General features: G+C 38.8%; 1 protein-coding gene across 1 annotated transcript in view; it reads left to right on the top strand.

The window, feature by feature from the left end:
- Positions 1-1228: 1228 nt before the first annotated feature.
- Positions 1229-22780, top strand: part of METAP1D (methionyl aminopeptidase type 1D, mitochondrial) — a 42818-nt gene continuing 21266 nt past the window's right edge. Inside the window, exons 1-2 of the mRNA XM_030952515.1 lie at positions 1229-1270; positions 22546-22712. Of these exons, the coding sequence (XP_030808375.1) occupies positions 1231-1270; positions 22546-22712 (207 nt within the window). The 5' untranslated portion in view covers positions 1229-1230. The remainder of the gene's footprint in view (positions 1271-22545; positions 22713-22780) is intronic.

Below are 22780 nucleotides of genomic sequence, written 5' to 3'. Positions count from 1 at the left end.
CCCCTTACTGAATCATGATGATGAAACATGTCAGTTCATGCAGAATGTGGCCATAAGAAGTGGAATATTTTATTTTTTGGAGGCAGTGTAAGGTATTGTATTGATCTTTAAACTACTGTGTAGTCTGGATATAAGCTATATGATAGGCTGCCTTTTTTTTTTTTTTTTAATCAGAGCATGCTTGGAATTTGCTCCTTAAAATCAGAAATGCTTGAAGTGTAATTTTTAAGTTCATACTTTTTAGGAGTTTTTTCTAAAGTACATATAGGTAAATATGCTCAGCATTCCCATCCACCTGGGACTTTGAGTCTCTTCTTAACTAAGTCATAAAACTTGTACATAGGAAGTTAAAAACTACTAATGGCTGTACCAGGAGGTAAATAAATCTGGAGATAAACATTTTGAGTTCTCATTTGACAATTTACTTACTCATCCCACAGTTTACCACTGCGTGTGTACACATGAATGTATGTAAGGACACAAAGATCATTACATTTGTGTGAGGATGTAAGAAAGGATTACTTGGATTACTTCCGTATTTTGGAATGCATTCAGTTGGGTTTTGAATGTCTCCAGAGAAGAAGACTGCAGCCCTTCCCTGGGCAGCCTGCTCCAGTGCTCTGCCACCCTCAACATAAAGCTCTTCCTCCTGCTGAGATGAAACTTGTGTTTTAGTTACGGTCATTGCTCCTCATTCTGTCACTTGGCACCACAGGGAAAGGTCTGGCACCATCCTCTTGGCACCTGCCTTCCAGGTTTTCCTTTGCATTAATTAGTTCATAAAGAGTAGTTCCTATTTCAGTCACAAAAGTACAAGTTGAGGGGAGGGTGGTGGCGTTTGCTTACTTAGTTGGTTGGTGTTTGTTTATTTTTTAATGGCAAGAAATTATGAGGCAGCTCCAGCCCTCATGGAATAGTATGGCTGCACTCATGCGGGACCGAGTCCCGCTTTCGGCAGTTCTGTCTCGCTGCGGAAGGAGCAGTCACCACTGCCGCTAGGGATGGTGAGCTGAGCACGATGGGGCCGTACGGAAGGGCAGCGAGCAGCACCCCGGGGCACAGAGAGCCGCGGACAGACGGACCGGACCGCACGGAGAGGAGCACAGGGCCGCCCCGGCATGGCGGGTCCCGCCCGCCGCCCTCACACCGCGCTCGCGCCGGCCGAGGGCGGGCGGGGGGCGCTCCCGGCCGCCGCCACACGCGGCCACGTGACCGCCTCACATGGGCAGCATGGCGGCGCCCAGAGCCGCCCGCGCTCTGCGCAGCGGAGGTGAGTGCGCGCCGCCGCCACCGGGGTCAGGCGGGGCCCGGCCACCGCTCTGACCTTCCCGCCGGACGCCGCCGCGCCGCCGCTCAGTCGGGGCTCACTTTGAAAACGAGGAGCGAAAGGTCCCGCCGTGCCTGCCGAGGGCTGCGAGAGAGCGCTCCGCCGGGCGGGCGGGCGGGGGGCGGCGTGAGGCGGCGGGGCCTCGCAGCAGCGGCCGCAGCTGTCAAGGCTCGGCTCCTGTTCAGGCGTGTTCCCCCGGCGCTGTGCTCGGCGTGGGGCCCGTACACGGCACCTCCCAGGGATCCCGCGGTGCAGGAAGGCTGTGGGAATGTTGTGCTCTGCTTCTGCTGTGGTGATTTTTGCTGCTGAAGTAATGTGACATAAGTATACGCGTTTTTTCTACCAACCCGCTCAAGTGCAGATTCCTTACCTGCTGGCACGCCCGTCTGTGTAATGGCTTGTCAGGGCCCCTTGTTCCCCATGCCCTGAGGTTCTCTGAGCGCTTTTTCTACCGCATAACCCTTCACAAGCTAAAGTCCTGTGCCCGTGTCCTACACCCGTCTTCAGCCCCATGCATCCTCCAAAGCCCGATGACCGTCATCCAGTTAAAAGGACTTAGCAAATTACATTTGCTAACACTTCCTACCTTCCGTTCAGGCATCAAACCTTGTTCAGCTTCCCTAGGGGATACGCTTTTACAGAGACTGCAGAAAGTGAAACTGTCATAGTTAAAACAAGACTGATTAAACAAAATCCAATTTTCCCCGCATCGGACAGTTCAGTATAATTTAATTTGCGAATACTGAAAGACAAAAGTAATTTAAATTAGGTTTCTGTTCACCTAAGGGTATCTGTTCTACCTTAATTGAACAAAAATTACTTTTTTATAGCCTCTTATTCTTTTTAATATATCTGATGTTACATTTTTATAAATGATGAAAGTTTTCTTTATTATGGAATTGTTTCTGCATAAGTGCATTTGAGCAGCAAGGATCTTGGAAGTTGTATACTGATTAAATGCTTTATCCATATATCAGAAGGACTTAGGCTAGCCTAAAAAAAACCTTTATTAAAAAAGAAAATTGACTGGAAAATACTAGGAAATTAAAAAGTACTTTTCAGTAATCATATAGGGAACTTATTTGAATAATCTCTGCCTTGCTAATGTCAGAATTCAACCCAAGGAGAAGGCACACAACTCTTTAGGGTGTGAGTGGTTTCCACCAACCTTTATGAAATTCTGTATGCTCAAATGCTGCATTTCAGAGTGGACTAGCAGTGGGTTGAACTGCATTTTAGCTGGCACCTTTTCTTGAAGAGTGTTCAAAAAAAATTACAGGTGGTGCATAGGAGTGTGAATTTAATTTATTATTTTGTAAAAGAAAACTAGGAAGCACCCAGAGCACAGACACATCAAGTCACTGTCACAGTTTGTAGTTAGAAATAGTATGGATTGTGTGCTGATTCACTGGCTTGTAAATGGTCTGATTAGATATTATCACAGTTTCAGGTATTACCGTAATTGAATCTGTGCTACTTTATTGGTAATAAAGTAGGACACATGAAAGAACTGCGTTTATATTTACAATTGTATCTTAGATGGTTTAAAGCATAGTAATCTTTTACAGATCTATTTATTTTATACAGGTGAATTATTGTAGAGTAGAAGCCCCTAATTTCTTATAATGAAATTTCAGGGTTTAGAGCCACAGGGAAATAATTGATGAGAAGACATCCCATGTAAATTGAGTTACTTTTGTGTTCCATACTGGTATAACCGATTCCTGATCCTGCTTCCCTAACAATGAATGAGAATCCTGTGCTAAGCTGTGTCACTTACTGTGGGCCAGGTTTTTAAAGTCAATTCAGTATACACTGGTGGGGTGTGATACAACCCTTGCATGTGTAGTTTGTGTTCCCAGGCTGGCTGTTTGCTTGGTAAGGGGCTCAGCTGCCTTGTTCAGCCCCTTGTGGAACTGGGAATTTCCCCACAGGCTCCTCAGTGGGGAACCTGAAAACTGCCCCTGACTGGAACTATAGCTGTCTACAGCACCACAGAATATGAGATGTTGTGGGATCCTTCTTCTGTGACTACAGAGCCTTTCAGAGATGTTTGTTTTCAAATTTTTTCTGAGAATGTTACTCCTTCCCCTCTGTTAGTAAAATGAGGAGGAAATGCCTTAAACCTTTTTTATTTTTTATAGAAACAGAGGGACATAGCTGGAGTTGATTCTGTTGCAGTACAGCTTCAAAGCCTCACACTTTCAAGTTTACCCAGAAGTGCCAAGTCTCATTAGAAATTAGTTGGGGTTTGCTTTGTGTTTTTTGGTTTCTTTTTTTTTTTTCTTTTTTGGGCTGTATAGATCACAAGTTTAGTTTACAAGCGTTGTCAGTAAGGCATGGTCGAATATTTTCTATATTTCATAGTTAGGTTAGCCAACACTGTGTATATTAAAGGAATAATAAACTCTTCTCCAGAAGGGTGTTTATATGAAAATCATCAAACTGTCCTGAAGCACTACAGAAGTTACAAACATTAGCTGGACTAATACAGAAGATGTAGCAAGGAACTGAGGCAATGTGAAGTGATCTGGTTTATATGCTCTAGATAGAGTTCAGACAAGTAATTTTACATAGTTTTTCTTTCTGGTCAGACATGGCTTTGACATTTAGGATGGCAAAACAGGTAATGAACTTTTAAATTGCCATTTTATGTTGGACTGTGCATGTTACTGGACAGAAGTGTGCTATGGGGTCTCCATCTGGGAAGTGATTAAATAAATACAGAACCTGCTTTACTGACTCTTTTACTGAGCAGTGCTTCTGATACAGTTAATTTCTCACCTATTTTTAATCTGCAGACCTTGGTGATGCTCATGGTTTTACAAAATTCAAACTTTTCAGTATTTCTAAGAGGAAGTAAAAGGACCCAAAATTAAATTATTTCCTTTTTTTTTCCTGAAATCAAAGTATTAATTTCAGACTTTTTTTGCTGCCATATGCTACTGAATCAGTCTGTTTCCATCTTTCTGATGGGGCATTTTGAAACAGGAGTTATATTTATTTTTTAAAAATTGTTCTAGCTTGCTCTTTAATAAGCATATTTAATCACAAATTTCAGCATATTAGATACCATTCTCATGTTAAGAATTAATCGTAAAAATCTTCTTAGCACTATTAATATTCAAATGGTAGAACTATCACTTTGTATTTTTCTCACTGTTAAAAAGAAGTTCAGAAATGTACAATTCAAGCAATTAATACTCACCTATAGTAACTTCCAGTACTTTTAACCCAATGTTTTTTAAAAAATTAACCATAGAATATACAGATAACAGTTTTGGGGAGACTTGACTGTTTCCTGGTATTCCAGACTTACAATTAAATACATCCTGTAGTTCTGATTTTTGATTTATTTTTTTTTTTAATGAGAAAAAGTGGTTTAAACTTGTGCAAGAGAATTTTCAAGATCTAATGTGCTTGGCTGCACTGTGCAATATATGAGTTGGGCAATTAGCTGGAAGAAAATATTAATTCACATTTTCCATTAATTTGTAGACAGACTCATGTCTCCAGAATTTAACATTAGCATTATGAGCTGCAAGTGATGCATGGTGGAAGTTCAAACCATTTGATTGTAGTACACTTTCAACATTTTTTAAATGATCCTAAGGTAGTTTCATCCCTGTCTCGAAACTAATCAGGCAGGCGAGGAATTATTCCCATTTCAACTGTGCAGCAGCTCTGGGGAAGATATGCACTTTCATGGTTTGAGGCATGAGAGAAAAATATTCCCCTTTCAATAAAGTGTTTAATCGTTCTCTTCTCTCAGTTGAGAGGTAATGTATTGTTGGCAGCACACTGTGTCTTTTTTTCTGACGAGATCTATCACTTCTGGCTGTGGGTGGATGTGGAGGGTGTGGTTTCTCTGTGAGCTTAGGTTTCTCAGCATTAGCTAAGGTTGCCTTTAAATGAAGGAAAGTCATTAGCAGATGTCCTGGACAGCTGCTGAAAACCAACATTTTCTGCCACATCAACAGCTTTAGTGACCCACACCTACTCTTGTAGCCATTCATTTCAGACTAAGAAGTCTTTTCTCCTTTGTAGGAAGGTGCCTATTGCCCTGGCACCAGTGTCACCATTGTGGTTGCAGCTAAAACTCACATGGACACAAAGTAAATGACGAGTTCCTGAGGAGTACTTAGGTTCAGCTTTTTGTGAATGCTTTCTCTGCTCTGCATGCCTTGTGTCTTGGGTGCCCAGGTCCCAGGTAGTGTCCTGTATCTGCCTATGTTTAGTCTGTGATAAATGTATTACACGGGTACATTTTCATATGCCAGAAGTTAAGGAAAGTAAGCCTAGCCATAATCCTTCGGACAAAATTGTTTGGAAGTGTATTTTGTATGTATCACTTTTAATTTTGCACATTTCTCCTTAAAGCTCACCTGGAGCTTTCTCTAAGCAGAAAAGAGCTACTTCCTCTTTCTATTCCTATGGCAGAGCTCTGAGCTTGTTTAGAGTAATATATAGTGTTTGAGGGAAAAGAATGAAGGATTGAATCATTCCTATAGAAATTCTGGACCTCAAATAGTGAACTGCCTTTTATTTTAGAGCAGATAGCTTCACTCCCTAAAATCACAGGATCAAATGTGCTGTGAACATATAATAAAACATTTGATTTTGCCTCCGAAAGCTCACAGTGCAGATAGCTAAGCAGACAAAAGGGGCTGAAATCATGAGCACTAGCTGATGGATGGAGAAACTCTAGCACTGAGGGAGTAATTTCTGGAGGGTTTTGTGGCAGCACAGCATCAGCAGGATGAAACAGGGCCTGAGCCTGCCCTGGTGCCTGCTGCTCCTAAGTTACCAGGCTAACTTGCAGTTTAGCAGTGGACATAGGGAAAGTGCTTTCTAGATTTAGATACAGAATTCCTTTTACTCAAGTTTTTGCACCGAATTACCCTACCTAGACCAGAAGCTGAATTTTAGGTGCACATAAAAACAACATACCACATAGTCTGTAAAGTTTGGGATTTGTGTGTTGTGGGTGTTCTATAGCTCTGCAGGGGAAACCCTGCTGAGCCACTTTGGCACACGTAACCTCATTTCTTATGTGGCTTTCCATGTATAGCTGTAGTTGGAGTGTAAGGCTGAGGATACCAAAAAATATTTCTGTGGTGTTATGGTATTTTCTTTTTTTTTTTATTCTGAAGAATTGGGGATTTTGGGGATTTTGGCTGAAGTCACCCTGAAGACAAGCTATTTCTGGTGTTGAACCTGTTTTGATGCTAAAGCTGCAGTGGATATCTGTGTCATGAAATCTAAGCTGGTTTTCCTTTCCATGATATTTGGATATAATAGACATGATGTTCTGATTATGACAGCTGTAAATCAAGAGGAAATTTAAACAAAAGCTTAGGAGCTTTTGAGCATTCTTCAGTGACAGTCCTGCTGGTCCACTGCAATTTGTGATTTCAAAGCTTTTTGGAGTACTTGATCATGTATGCAGTCTGAAAAGGCCATTTGTATACTAGGACTACCTTTAGGACACCCAGTTACAATGATCTTATCAACTGCGGATTGGTAATTTTCCTTTTTTTGGTTCCTCCTTCCTTCCCCACTCCCAAACAAGCATATTCCTATAGCACTTCAAAATGCACATCTAGTGGGAGTCTTGCTGCCTCTTCTTCTCTTTTGACAGTTTGACATGATGATGTGCCATGATGGGTAGCTTGCAGTGCTTCTAGACACCACATCCCAGTGCTGTTGATCTAGCAATACTTATTAGCATGAAAATTTAATTTGAAAATATTTTGAAGTAATGTAGTGGGAGAGAGAGTGGGTTACAGGGCAATGACTTCTTTTTAATGTTTTGTCTATTCAAGCTATTTGTATTTGTCACAGTGGTTTCTTTCCTAAGCATTTCTATTCAAAATCAGTGTTTGTTAAAATATGCTTGTCTGCCCAATCCAGCTTTCATATTATCTATGTGAAGAGGCAAAAGAGCATATATAAGGAGCAGTCTGTATGTTGTAAACTCTTTGCCTTGCAGATATTGCATCCTGTAGAAAGAGGCTGTTTGGCTACAGCCTTGTTTTAATTTCATTTTTTAGTTTTCAGTTACACATTTCTGGAGTCTCCCCAAGCACTGCTGTTACCTGATGGCGCCTATATTTCATCAAGTTTAGACAAGCAGTCTACCTGGACTTAGGCCCAGAGGAGCTGCCATAACTGATGAACATGATCCCCTCTGCCTGGGAATTCAAGACCTATAGAACCACGATTCCCAAGGGAATTGAAAGAAAAATGTGTTCAGACCTTGCCTCTTGCTTTTTTTTATTTTCTTTGTTGTTTTTATGGAGTATTGCCTTGTACTGATGGGTAGCATACTTTACCACAAGTGAAATATGGTACTGGTTTGCTGATGATTAGGAGAAAAGATTCTTTTTAACCTACCCTGAAAACAGGAGCAGGAAAGAATAGAGCACACAGAGACAGACACGAGTTGCTGTGACATCTCTTCATTACTGTGTACAAAGTGAAGAGTTATTAAACAAAATAGCAAAAAATGTTGTGGCATTACTGTTGTGATGTTGCGTGGTTTTTTACTGCATCATCATTGTTAGGCTTCCAGAGTTCAGTGGATACAATTGCAGATTTAAATTTTGTTCTTGCATGCTGCTCTTTAATCTGTTTCCTTCTTTTGGAAAAACTGCATTATATAAAGATTGCATATTATTTTAGCTGTAGAATATTATAGTGGAGTTTTTAATTTAGAAAATGTTTTTAGAATTTTTTGTGCTTGCAGAATGGATGTTAATGTTCAATGTAATTAAATCTAATTTTATTTCCTGTATGTTATATTTTTAGTTTGCTCTTATATGCCCTTGTTTTCATTGGGAATTGTAGATTTGACTTCTTTTTTTAAAAGCATGGTGTTGGCAGTCAGACACAGGTTCACTTTAAATCAATGAAATAGTAAGCTTAAAAGTCTTCTAAACGTGCGGAACTTGTTTCTGTTTAATGATCAGGAGTTGTTTCTTCATGTTGTTTTGGGTTATGTGGGCTTGTTGGTTTTTTTTTCTTTATAAGTTTAAAACACTAAGATGGGGAAGAGTAATTAAAGGCTGCTTCTTTCTTCTTATTTTGCCTTTTATACCCAGGTCAGCTGGGCAGGCTGGCAGAGCTCTTTTAGCTACATACATTTTTGCCATTCATTTATCTTTTGCTGCTTGTGTTTGCTTATACCTTTACTTGTAGAGACACTTTTTTTTCGATATCTTAAGAAAAAGTGGGATTTGTTTTTCTGTTATTGTAACAGTTTGTCTGACTAACCTATATTTTTTTAAATGAGTGGTTTCCCCAGGGAGTTTTCAGTTACATATTTCTGGAGTACCCAGGGAGGAACTACAGTGGCTGGAGAACTTGCTAAGCCCTGGGCCCACAAATGTGAAGAATGAACAGATAAGGATTGTCAGATTTATATATTTAAATCTAGTGACTAATAAACATCTGAAATAAATACGTTATTACTAGAAGTTCATTATTTATTTTCTCTGTGTAAGGGCATATAAAGTCTGCTGTAGCACAGTATGTGTATTGTATTGTTCACACCTTCCACGTTTCTCATCTGCTCCAGGTTTGACATTCCTGGTATTTCTGAGGTTTAGGAAAAATCATATCTGATACTTTTAAAACTCAGAGGGTTAAAAGTACAATCATGCAGCATAATCACATTAAGATTTTTTTCCCAGTCACCAACAGGGAAGAGAATTGCCATTCCTGAAGGCAAAATTTCATTACAAGTTTTTAATAGTTAGAGAACACCAGAGGAGTAAAGCTGTTTTCTTGAATCCTGGCAGTACTCAGAGGCCAGAGACTTCAGGGTTCTGTTGTCTGACTGTAGGAATCTGCTGCCCTGTAGTCTGTGCAGCAGCTAGAAATAAATAGGGAGAGAGGCAAAGGCAGAGACTTTTCCAGCTCACTGGTTGATGGTGAATCAGCTTGAGAATCTATGTTGTGAGTCTCACTTTGGTGTCTCAGGGACTTCCCACTTCCTGGGATTGGTGATCCTGGTGGGAGCTTGCAGTCCTTGGGAACTTACCAGCTTTGGGAAAGGGAGGGTCTCCAGCTAGGCTGGCACTCTGCCACTGCCTCGCAGTAAAATAAGCTCTCCTGCAGCTCTGTGGCTCAAGAGAAGGTATGAGCTCAACATACACTGGGGCTCAGGTCCTTCGTGGCACTAGGAGCCAGGAGCTAGGGATATTTGGGGCTGGTAGTGAGCCTGGCTTTGGATGAGTCACTGAACTTTCTGTGTCTTTCTCCACCTACAATACAGATATTTATCTACCTTGCAGATGCATTGGTTGAGATTAATGAGTTGTTTGTAAAGCACTTTGAAGATGAAAAGCTCTATCAAAATGCTGAGTATTATTACGTATGAGCTCTTGAGTGCATAATGGCTGTTTGCCTGCCAGTATTTAAAGCAATTTATAACATACTAAGTATGAAGGCACTGTATGAAGTCAAGTTCTAGTTTCCATTTAAGAAAAGTAATATTTTGTGTTCACGAGTTCAGATCACACCACTGGCCTTTGGTGTTGTCTAGGGTGAAAACAGACTCTAGAAGAGTTTTTAAGAGGAACTGTTTCAAAACATTAAAATTGTGTTGTTGTATAATAAGGGTTTCTTCTTAGCTGGTCATTTTTTACCCTCTTTGTATGACTTGAAACCAGGTATGGGAAGTTTATTCGTTGTTCTTTTAGAGATTATGTCCTTTCCAAATCATAATATCTTTACCTCCATAATTTCTGAAGAAAAAGGCGAATGCTAAAAACCAAGTGTTCAACAGGCTGCTCTGCTGCATGGAAGCCTTAGAAGGGAGAATAAAGGGCTCTTCAGAGCTCCTTGGAGGTCTTTTGGCAGACATGCTCTCTAGTGTACAGCCTGGGAAAACTTCCATGGGTGTTTTTGGAAGTCACACTGTTCTTTTGAGTTTAGATTATAAATAACCAGCCACTCTAACCAGCTCTATAAAGTCTCCAGCTTTCACATTTTAAATATGGTATTCATTGTTAAAACCTGTTTAAAGTTATGTTTCATTTTAGATCAAGCTTATTTTGAACCATAAAGAACTATTGCAGTAATAACACAATCTGAATTTATACATTATTACTTACAGCAGATCAGATGTTCTGTGTAGAAATTTGTGCACTTCTCAGATTATCTGTTTCATCCTTTCTTGTACATGAATTTAAATTACGTCCTACTTTATGTATTTTTTTAAAAAGAAAGTCAACAGATGTGGCATAACATTGAAAGAAAATGGCAAATTCTCATATAAATTCCAGCTGTTCAGTCTCAGATTTACTGATAGACACAGGTGAAGATGGAGTTGGGCAGAAGCAACAGTAAACTCCTAGCTTCCCTCCCTGTAAAATGGAGATGCTTTATGTAAGAAATGGTGCAGTAACTGCAGACCTGCTTGTATTCTGCTTGACTTCTCAGCTCCTGAGTGTGTTTGTAAACTCATCTAGTGCTGTTGAGTTGAGGTCCTTTTCCACTGGACAAAGTGGATAGACATCTCACAAAGATATGCTGGACTGACACTGAGAGGAGGTGTTGCCTGTAGTCATTTGCGCAGATCTGAGCATCAAATCACTCGTGCCTTGTGGATGAAATAGTAGGTGATGACAAGGCTTAATGTCATTGCCATGTCCTTTCTGAACTAACTCCTCTGAGGTGACTAGGCAGGTGTGACCTCTCCAAGCCATTTCTGGTTGTTCTGCACTGATTATTATTATTATTAACATAATTCTGTGAGTCGTGGTAGAAATTAGTATTCTTTAAAGAAGTAAATACAGTAGCAGGTCTTGTCTGGATTTATAAAAATTTATTCATGCTCTAACACACCCTGCTAAATCAGCAGAGGCTCATCTCATGAGAATAGTTCTCTTCTGGGAAAGCTTAAATCAAAGCTTGCTCCAAAAGATCAGGTTGTACCAGCAAGAATTATTTTGCTGATATAACTGTCCCAGCAGCTTTCTGAGTAGTACCATTATGTTGTCTAAGAGTTTTGAGTTGTAGAGTACTCTCCTTAACTAATACATGTTTTCTGGCAAGAATGTAATTGCAGAGCAAACCAAAGATTGCTCTGAAGTGGCTGTTTCTAAAATCTCCTTGATAAAGGCAGTCTTGTTTTTGTTCATTTGGAGGTTGTTTTGTCCAAATAACTCTTCTCTAAAAGCTGCTTCACAAAATCAGGTATAGAGTGAGGTAGCTGATGGAAAGACTTTGGCAGAGCTTGCTGCAACAGTATCCCCAGCTGTGGAAACCAGATGGGTGTTGCAGACAGGTTGTGGGGGTGTTGGCAGCTAAAATTCAACCAGATGAAAATGATCTGCTGGAGTGTCTGGGGAAAGGCAGCAGTTCTCTCATGTCTCCTCCGGTGTGACAGGCGGTGACCATGGACTACCAGCCACTGCAGGATGAGCAAGCATGGCCCAGGCATGGGCACAGTGCTTCCAATGACTGTGCCATTGCCAGGGGAACAGCCGCAGCAGAATTACCTTCCTTGTAGGGAACAGCCACAGCAGAATCAACTTCATTGTAGCTCTTTGCTTACTGAATACAGATCAGGAGCCTTGACATTTATGAAATTGTGGCCAGGGCTGTAAGACTCAAATTCACAGTCACATCACTTTTCAATAGGCCATGAGTATAGACTGAGATAGACTTCATATTATCCATGTGAAAAAAGGTATGCAGCAGGATTCTTAGCATGTAATTGACTGAATCCAGAAGTTCTGAGTTGAGTTTACAGATTAGTAATTGATTAAGTGGATGTCCCTATAGAGAATTTCATAGATTACTGCTCAGTTTTGCACACAAGGTAGCTGAACATGCTCAGGAGAATTGCCTGTCATATTTTGCTGGCAAGTTAGATTATCTTCATCTTGTGGAGAGCAAAACACTTATTTCTTATTATGGATTTACTGTCTGTGCAGAAAGGACTGTGTAAACCCTTTGCAGTCTAGAAAAAGGAGTTTGAGACCTAAATTCTTGCAAAGACTCCTTGCTTACTCTGTCTAGCTTAGAAAATCAGACAGTAGAATAGTCCAATAAACCATACAAAGTGAGTGAATAACCTGGTGACGGTGAAGATAGCTCAGAAATGAGGGGTTTGTGTTTGTTTTTCTTTTTGTTTGTTTTGGGGTTTTGTTTGTTTGTTTTGCATTTTGGGGTTTTTGGTTTTTTTTAGCTTCATAATATATTTTTAAAATAAATTAGTCTGAATGTTTGGTACACAATAATTCTGTTACTTTCTGCCTGTTTTATACTTATGTTCTTCCCCTTTATCGTCTATTAGAACAACTTCCCTTTCTACACAAGGGCCATGTTATTTATAAATTGCCATTTTATTTGCCATATGCCATATATGAAGTGGGCCATAGATGGTAGTTACATGGCTTGAGAATAGAACCCTTAATTTTGATGTGTTTTATAAACAATTGGCAATAAATGGCTTCATCCTGTGTCCTTTGACTTCAGCGGGAGCCCTGACAAGTGTGTTTACGCCAGGAGGAGCCGGCTGCCAGTGCAGCGGAGCAGGCAGCGCGCCTTCGCTTTCAGCACAGTTGTGTGTCCCCGTGCCAAGAATGAATTTTGCCGATTCAGATTTGCTCAGTTTGTCAACACACAGCTCCCATTGAACATGGCAGGACGAGAATCATTCTTGGCACGGGGCCGCGGGCAGCGGGACCAGCTGCGTTGGGAGCCGTGCGCGCCGAGGGGAGCAGGGCCCGGCCTTGGGCTCCCCCTTCCCGGGGCTCCCTTCTCCTGGAGCATGTGCTTGCTGCTGTTGGAGTGGTGGGAAGAGTCACTGATAAAAAGGGATTTCCTAGGTTAGTTTTCAAGGCTATTTTTTTGTGTGTGTGGCTGTCTGGATGATTAATGTGAATAGGAAAATACTGTTGACCCATTTAAATCATGTTAGACAACTTCCATTGCTCATCTACATAATGAAATACACACTGAACATTACAGCCTAAGTATAAGAGCCAGTGAACTACAAAAATAATATTTTACTCATTTAGATTATGAAGTAAAATATAGGACATTAGTACTAATGATAGTATTAAATTTTAAGCCATGTAAATTGCAATTGTCAGTGAAAAAGAAGTATAAGTTGAAAAGGCTATTAGCATTTCAGCTTTAACAGTTAATTTCAGTAATTTCTTTTTTCTGCTGGTGTGCAGCTTAAAAAAGTCCATACGCAAAACATTTCATAGTAAGTGCAGAAGTGTTTGTTTTATATTGTTATTTAATTTCATTCATTAAAGAAGTGTTATAAATTAATTTGTGATATTAAAATATATTACACATTACTGAGAGTAAACTGCAATTTTTGCTCGGGTAAAATCAAATATAAAAGGCAAATTATTAGTAACCAACAGATGAAATAATTTTAGGCATTTATTTAAGTACCAAAGCAAAAGCTAAAGCCTTTAAAATATGAATTTTGTCAAATAGAAACAGAATTGTCAGCATTTTAAACTAAATACAAATTTTGAAGTGCTGAATTTAGGCGGACAGGTTTCTATGGTTACCTACCTTTCCAATAGTTTGGTGAGATGTGTAAATAGGCCTGTGAGTCACTAGTAATTATTTGGGTTTTGTTTGTTATAGTTGTAATTCTGTGTTCAGTTTGAATCTAATACAGTTCATACCACATGCTTTGGTTTATGTATATTTTAGTGTGTATGATTGACAGTGATTGAGCATTTCTTACGGAGTGCTTGGTTTTTTTGTCATAAGTGATGTATGTTGGTCCTTCTGAAAATGTAAACAACTTCTTCCTGTATCACTGTTTGAGAAACAGAGATTTTTATGCTAAAAAGAGGTCTTTGTAAATGTTAAACAAGGAGATAAGTGAAAGGTGTTTAAAAAACATTTAAAACATCTCCCAAACATTATACTCTACTCTTCCAAATTTGATCCATAATTCTATCATTATAATTCACTCAGTGACCCAAATGTCACATATTTATGAATAAGCTTCCAAGTTACGCATAAATAGCACATGGTAATGACTGACGGGTTTAAAAATAAATGTTTTAATCAGGATGCTACAAGTTATCTGCAGCAAGCTCTTGATTAGACATCTTCTTGTGCAGAGCATTTTCTTGAAATAAAAATAAGAGCTTATTTCTACCACCGCCACAGCAGTTTAGCAGAAAAAGCTGTAAGCTCCTAGACCTCTGTGCTCCTGTATTTTGAAATCTGGATTATAGGATGTAATTCCCCAGCCTTAGACTCATCACTCTAGCAAAGGATGCATACTTGTTTTCTCAGTAAACACTTACTGTCCTAACAGAACTTGTGTTTTCAGATGAAAACAGGATAATACACATAATTAACAACTTTTAACACAAGGCAAGAAATACTACTAGTTGTCAATTTTAACAAATGAGTAGTAATGTAATCTTATTTTATTAAGGTATTCATCCCAAAGTTGTTGGCCATGTGCACTTTTTTCCTTTATTTTGAGATAAGACTGACCTATGATTCAGAAATCATCTTGTGTCCTTACAGATTTGGCTGTAGATGTATGGAAAATACTTACTGCAGAAAAAGGACTGACTGCCTGTTCTCTTCCCATGTGTCAGGGTACACAGAACATGCTGATACAATGTACAGGAGCATTCCTAAATTTCCTATGCAAAGATTACTCTTACTTCAGAATGTTGCTTGCCTACTGAAAGGGTGGAAAACCTTTTAAGGATTTTATGGTGATCCAGACATCTTTTTTCCATTCCAGGTGGAAATTTTAGAGGTTAAAGTAGGATTTATTTTTCACATTTAATATTGTGTCAGGCATGTGTATAGGACAGAAACAGGCCAGTTGAAAAACAGTTGTTTCACAGAGCACCTGAAAAGATTTTAACCCTGTAGGATTCAGTAAATGTTAGAGCTGTGGGTGGGTGCATATAAACAATTAGATTTGGTATTGTGATGTATATAAGGACTATTTGAATAGCTTATTTTTTTAATCTGAAACAAGTGCTATTTTTTAAACTAACTTGTTCCAATAGTTGTTTCTTCCCTACAAAATCAAAATCATGAATGCAATAACCAGTCTTTCAAGCAAAAGTAATTTCTCTGATCTTTTAAAAAATCTAAAGATAGATAGAAAGTACTTGGAAAATGTATTTAAATATGGAAGCCTGAACAGATATGTTTCTCATTCTAATTTATTAATTTTATGATAAATTAATTTACTCAATAAAGGAATGCAGTAACATAAGAGGAATGTTTCTCCTGCTAGTCAAAGAAGTTGAAACTTGCCAGATGCTGTGATCTGGAGCCTAAATTCCCTTGATAGTAACTGTGATTGAAACCCTTAATATTGCTTTGTGCAGCTTTTGTACTGGACTTACCTCATTTTGCAGTGATATTGCTTTAGACAACACTGTCTTTTTATTTTCTTCTTGCGTTTTTCTGTCAGAGAGGGAAAATGTAGTAGAAATAACAGTGGGATGGAAGGCTGTGCTGGAGGACTGCGATGCTCTGTTCCCAGTGTCTGTACAGTTTGATCCCTGTTCTGTAATAGACAATTCATTTCCTTTGGTATAGTAATGAGTATCACTCAGCTAGAGTTAGATTGTACTCCATATTTTTTAAGTCCTATAATAAAAGGGGGAAGTACTGTTAAATGATACCAGAATTTTACTCAGTCAGTTAATTTATTTCTTACACTGCCTTGGTGTAACTCTGTGTGTGTGTGTGTATATACAGCTGAGCAGTTCTGTAACTGCTCAACTGGTCAAAGGAGATTTTAAGGATATAATACTTATTTTTTCTTCTTGTTTGTTGAAGTTGCACTGTCAGTTGCTGCTGATAAAAGGTGGCATCAAGCCAGCTTCCTGAAGGAGCTATGGGGAGGGTCATGGCTTGTCATGACCTGGGCACCAGTACTTGAATGTTGTTATTATTGGGATGAAGTACCCTTAGGCTGTCATCCTTCCTGTAAATACAAGGGGTTCTGAGTCTCTGTGGTTTCCCAGTTTACCAACTTGCAGAACAGCTATTTTGTTGGCCCTAAGTTTGACTGAATAATGAATTAGAAGCACAGCACTATTCCAGAAGGCACTGATTCATCATTTTAGTCTGTTAGTCTAGACTAAATCATAGTAAGTAAAGCAAAACAAAATGTGTTTCCATATAGTTTATAAACTTACAGACTCATTTATATTGGCATGTAGCCAACAAATTGCCCAGTTCTACTCTGCATGAAGTAAGAGCAGAATTGTAATTAGCAGGGAGCATAACTGAGGGCCAAACCAGACTTTTTTCAGTGGCATGGGGGGAGTCGCAGTGATGCTGGCAGAGGGGCTGACTCTTCTCCCCCAGAGTCGGTCACTGTTCGACCATTGCTATGCTTCGTTGCCTCTTAGGAGGGTAACAGGAACGGTTCTGTTAATGCCTCTATTAACTAAACAAATTCTGTTGCTAATTTCCAGAAAAATTAAATAAAACAATACCAATTAGAATATAATGTTTGCGAGATACTGGCCTGTGTTTCAGTTTATCAGGGTAGGGTCATAAGCATGCTGTTGTTGAAGTTTTCACCAGTGTATTGCTGTTGTAACTGAAGTCACATCTATCCTGATGAATATTTCATTTCCCCAATCATGCTGTTAAAACAGAGTGTTTTTACCCTTTCATTTCTGCTTTCTCTTTTCCAGTACCATCGTGACAGCTGTGGCTGCGTCCTGTTTACAAATTGCTGCTAGTCACATTTTCAGTAGTCCTTATGGGTTTTGCTCTCCCCTAATACATCAAATTAGGAGGAAATATTTCTCACAAGCAGGGACTTGCTCTTCTCCTTGTAATGACATAGTTCTGCAATCCAGGAAACAGTCCTGCATGGTGTCCATGTCCATGATTTCCTGATGTGGGAAAAACGTGTGGAAAGCATCTGGAGAGGAGGAGACCCCCTTTACCAGCTTGTTTCCTGTAAGCGAAATTGGAAGACCTTGTCTGTGCAAATAGATTTCAAAATAGAGTCTGCCCTTTGACTGTCTCCATAATTACACAGCGCTCTCTGTATTTTATTTGGCTGCCAGAGCAGTTAACCCCTGGAAGTAAGGGGCTGATGATGGCGTGACCAGCACGGGTATGCAGACATGACCATGTGAATACACTCTTGTTTGGAGAAGCCTATCATTAAGACCTTCTTATAATATAATTTTACCAAATTTGAGAATTATCATGTGTTGGATTATGTTGATTAAGATATGTTATATCCATAATGTACAGAAATGTGGAGGTATTCCTGCAAAAAAGGAAAAAAAAAAAGAGAAACAAAAAAAAAAGTTCTTTCATGGCTTTGATGTAATCAACATCTGTCAACAGAATGAATTTGCTTTTGTTTAATTTCAAGGGCTCTTGTCCTTCTACTTTGCCCAATCAGTTTCAACTTCTGCCTCAGGCATTTCCCTATGTTGTTCTTGGAGGCTTTTTCCTTTTTTTCTTTCTTTTTCTTTTTTTTTAGCAAATGCGCAGGTTATTGCATGTGAAATGTGAGCTGGTCTTCTGCTACACAGGTTACACGGAGCTGGAAAGAACCTTTAATCTTTCCCATCCTATTTTTGAAGCTTGGACATACCTTTGCAACAGGGGGGTTACAAAGTCGGTGTTTTATTAGACAGTTAGAGTTACAATTACAAGTAAAGGTCTTTCAAACCACAGCCATTATTTTGGATTGAAAAATGGGAACATTTGGTAATTAGCAGTAAGAAGCTATATATTCTTACCTAGTTGCCTTGGCTGGATTCCACATATTGTTCTCCTTAGTGATTTTTAATACCCCATTTTAAGCTTTAATCCTCAGAAGTTTCAGCAAAATGAGTATTTGCACAAGAACCTAAATTATGCTAGAGTATTAAAATTACCTGACAAGCCAAATGAAAGATCTCTAGTGTTTTACCTCCAAATGAATATATATTAAGAAAATCTCCACAGTCATTCTTTTTTTCAGTTTAAAAAGGAAGATTAAATCACATAATTTGAGAAGAGTTGTCAGAACAATTCTTTTGATGTTGTTAACTTTATCAAGAGCAAGATGATTTTATTTCCTAAATAATTTAGAATGTTAATTCTTGTAATCTTAAATAATTTTGCTACTCTGGTTCTGTTGATACCATGACTAAATTATTTTAAAATATGTTAATTTATTTCTTGTCTTTTCTAAGAGGCACCCTTGTATTTATTGTAGCTCAGAACTGTCATGAAGTTTATCCATTGGTAATATTTTTGTTAATTACTTGGAAAATTGAAATATTTCATGAATAAATAACAAAAAAAAAAGGTTGCTAACAATTACATTTGATGAATCATGTAAATGAGCAGGTTTTTGCCCAGCTACCCCACACTTCATTCATTGGAAACATAGCTTGATAAATTGCTGTAACTGTTAAACAGGAAGCATTAGAAAAGGGCTTATGTGAGAGTTCATTTTAACATCTCCCGTTAAAAATACTTCTTGACCAGAGGAAAATCACATTTAAATTACTAAAATCAACTTAATTAAGGGTCATTAATAGAGATACACATAAAAAACTCTCCACTCTAGGAGTGAAATGAGAGCATTTCATTATATAGTGTAACATGCATGAACAGATAACAATTAAAATAGCCCTAGAGTAAAAGGCTAATAAATATAGGGCACACTGTGCTGCAAAATCAGTCACTTAAAAATGCTCCCACCCATCATAATTCTTGAATGCCATATTCAGCTGCTCTGACTGACTCTTTTAAAAGGAAAAGAAATGTAATTTCCACACATGATAAATTCATCTGGTAATTCAGAAGAGCTCACAGTGCATATTTACACTGTTAATGCAGAGGCAGGTCTGGAAGGTGTGCTGAGGAATCCAGCAGCTCCGGCGGCCGGGATTGCACAGTGGGATTCACTCACGGAGCGGTTGGCAGGGATTTTCTGTGCATCCGAGCTGCTCATGGGATTCAGTAATGCTGCTGATCATCCTCTTAGTGCAGCTGATAGTCAATATTCTATTGCTCTTGGCAGCCTTGCTGTTGGGGTACAGAATAAACACCTAAAGAGTCAACTTTGTACCCTGGCTGTGCTGGTCTGTTACCAGCCTACCCAGCTTCACACACCATGCTCTTCTGTGGCCGCAGTTTCTGCTGGAAGATGCATAAATGCCACGTGTATGAACTGTCTTACAGTAATGAGTACACACAGAAAGCTTAACAAAAGGATGTGCTTGAGCACCAGTGTTGCAGAAGTAAATAAAGGCACTGAGAAAAGCTTTGATGGGTGTAAGGGGTGGGGAGGAGGGAATCTCTGAGCCAGACTTGGAGAATACAGATGGTTGTTCCTGTCTCAGGTGATTGATGATGTTGCTATATCGAATTAGCTGGGAATATGGAGCTTGAAAAATAAAAGGCACTGTGGAGGCATTAGAAGGCCTTCTTAAGGAAGGAAGTGTGTGGATGGAGTCCAGATTTTCATTATAGACCAGTAACTTCATTGTATTTTAATGCCATTTTATTTAATTTTATTTTTACTTTGTAGGAGAATGTTTTCTCTTATAATTTTTTATATTTCAAATAAAGGTTTAGTTGCCCTGTGTTTATAATTCTTGTAATATAATTTAGGAATTGTATTTTAGAATGGTGATACTTATTTGCTTGTCTCATTTTATCTGTTCAAGTAGTAGATAGTTTTGTATGCATCTGGTTTATAATGAGTAGTTAGTAGAATAACAACAGGCTACAGTACCTTATTATCCTGTTATTTTGTGACAACACTTGCAGTGTATCTTCGGGAGAGTAGAGGTAAAAATTTTATTCGGAATAAAAAGGTATCCCTTCTGAATGTGAGCTAGTGGATAGACATGCACCCATGAAATACGGTTTAATGAATTTAAGTGTGTATTTGGGGGAGCTTAGTAGGAATAATTGACAAGCGCACTTGCACCTTTTCTTCCCCAATTAAATGGTGATACAATCGACAGAGTGCCCAGGGAGCATTCTGGGCATCAAGGAGAGCATTTAAAATACATGTTCACATATTGATGTCCATGTGGACTTTAGCTAACCACATCAGTGAGTGTGGGATTTCAATATATTTGTAGTACCTTTAGCTGTGCCAAAAGCAAGGTACTTCAACTGCACTTTGTAAAAGAGACACCTTGGCTTACACTGTCAGAGTGATTGCTATTTCTGATGGCCCAAAAGTTGCTGCCTCAGCAGATTCTGTGCTTCCAAATTCCAGAAATGAGTACAAACCAGACAGGGAGTTTGGATGATGCTTTGGGCTTTTAGGACGTGCTTACAGTTGCAGTTTAGGTGACCCTTTCTGGGGTTTTTTTTTTGTATATTTGGGTGGTTTTTGTTAATTGGACAATGATTTTTTTTTTCTTGTGAAGGAGACTCTAGGAAAGCAGATTAAGAGTCTGCTGTTTAAATCCTAGTTACAGTTAATAGGCTGCTGCATCAATCCAGCCCTCTGTTAACTGAGCAGCTCCACTTCCTTGGAGACACTTTCTTCTCTTTTGAAGCAGGCAGCTTCCATTGGATATTTAGGCTATACTGAGAGCTTGAGGTGAACCTCACCCTTCAGCTTCACTTTGTTATTTGTCAACAAATCAAACAAACAAACCAACAAACCCACCAAGCTAAAAACCCAAACAACACAAACAAAAAACCCACCACCACCACCAAAAAACCCCCAACAGCAAAACAAAACAAACAAACAAACAAAAACAACCCAGTAAAAATTGGCTTGAGTAAAAGTTTCTACACCTAGGTTTTAACTTTTCAGATATTGGTACCTAAATGTAACCCTGACCAGTGCAAAGAGACAGTCGGAAACATTTCTAATGCAAACCCGATGAAACTCTTTCAGTCTGGGTTTGGGGCTCCAAAACAGTGCATAACTCAAATCTTCTGTATGTCATGGAGTAAAAGGGCTGTCTTTGAAAAATTGCACATGTGGAAGGATAATTTCTGCATCTGAACATGATAAATGCATCTAAAGGAACGGAAGGAAGGTACAATAGAATAAAAAACATGCAAGAAGTGAAAGAAAGTCTTCTGGAAATAAACATTTTTACATAGTTACAAAATATGCAGTGGATTAATTTCTTAATTTCTGTGATATAAAAATGTTTAGTTGCTTCTGTTTAAACAAAAACTTTTTACTGAAGAATAATTGTTCATCTGGATTACTTGCCACAAGATTGCTCTTGTATTTGTATACATAGTGACATTTTTGAGAAGCAGATCAACTGTTATGTTAAACTTGTGTTTCAGGAAAAAAACCCTGTTTATATTGTAGAACATTTGAGTAGTGGAAATACACACTGTGTGTAATTGTAATGTAATTGGGCAGTGTCAATAATCCTTTTGAATTTCCTGGTTTTGATGCTAGCATTGTCTTTTGTGGTGTATTATTTTGGTTTTGATGTCTCTGAGAGCCTTTGGGCCTCAATTGCTCTTTCTTTTAACTTTTTTCCTTTTTTCTGTTTTTTTTTCTTTTTTTTTTTTTTTTTTTTTTTTTGTGGGGGCAAAATTTGTCATTGCCCAGCAGCTAAGTTTGAGCTATGAAACTTTCCAAATTCCCATGTGAATTAAATGGAAATCTGATTCAAATAGTCCAAATAAATTGCACTTTTAATCCCTTCAATTACTTCTGGCCAAGATAAAAATATCTTCTGAAGTTTCTTCTGTTACCCCCTGACCAAAATGAACTATTCTTTGTGTCTTGAACAACAAGACAAAGGGCAACATTATCTCTGTTATGCTCAAATGTGTGACCAATTCTGCAAGAATATGGCTGAAAATATTGTATGAAGTAACATTAAATCTTCCCTTTTTGTCTTTTCCTGCTATTGTGTCTTATCAACCACTTTGCCAAGCTTTGGACAGTGCAGCCTGCAAATTGCTCCAAGCAGAGGCCAGTTAGAGCATCACTCCTGGCTGTAAACTGTGGGGAATTTACCCACACTGCTTTTTAATGCATCAAGCCAAAACAGATTTGATATTTTATTAAGCTTCAAAGTATTGTTTCGGAAAGTTTTGGGTTTTTTCATTTCTTCTCATTCTTTCTGCTCTTTCTTAAACAGTACAAGATTTGATTACCCTCAGCAACTACATGACTTCTGTGCTCTGTTTTACATTATGCCCTTCTTTTTGCATACTTTCCATTTTGTAAAAATGTTAATATTTTTTAATTTATCTGTTAACAGGTTCTGTGACTGGCTGCCACATAATCTTTTCTTTGTGCAATCATAAGTACTTGCACAGGCACTCAAGCAATCATCAGCAAAGATGCTTCTTCTTTCAGGGACAAAGAAATGCTGCTTATAGTGTAGTTTGGCCAGCCATGGTTTCTCCAGCTCACCAAGTTCCTAAGGTACTGCAATTTCTGTTACCTAATCTGTTCTTCAGCCAGTGTAGAGTTTGATTGCAGTCATGATCAAG

The sequence above is a fragment of the Camarhynchus parvulus genome, chromosome 7 (genome assembly GCF_901933205.1).
Source record: "Camarhynchus parvulus chromosome 7, STF_HiC, whole genome shotgun sequence".
Lineage (NCBI taxonomy): Eukaryota > Metazoa > Chordata > Aves > Passeriformes > Thraupidae > Camarhynchus > Camarhynchus parvulus.
This window is presented reverse-complemented; position numbering and strand designations above follow the sequence as displayed.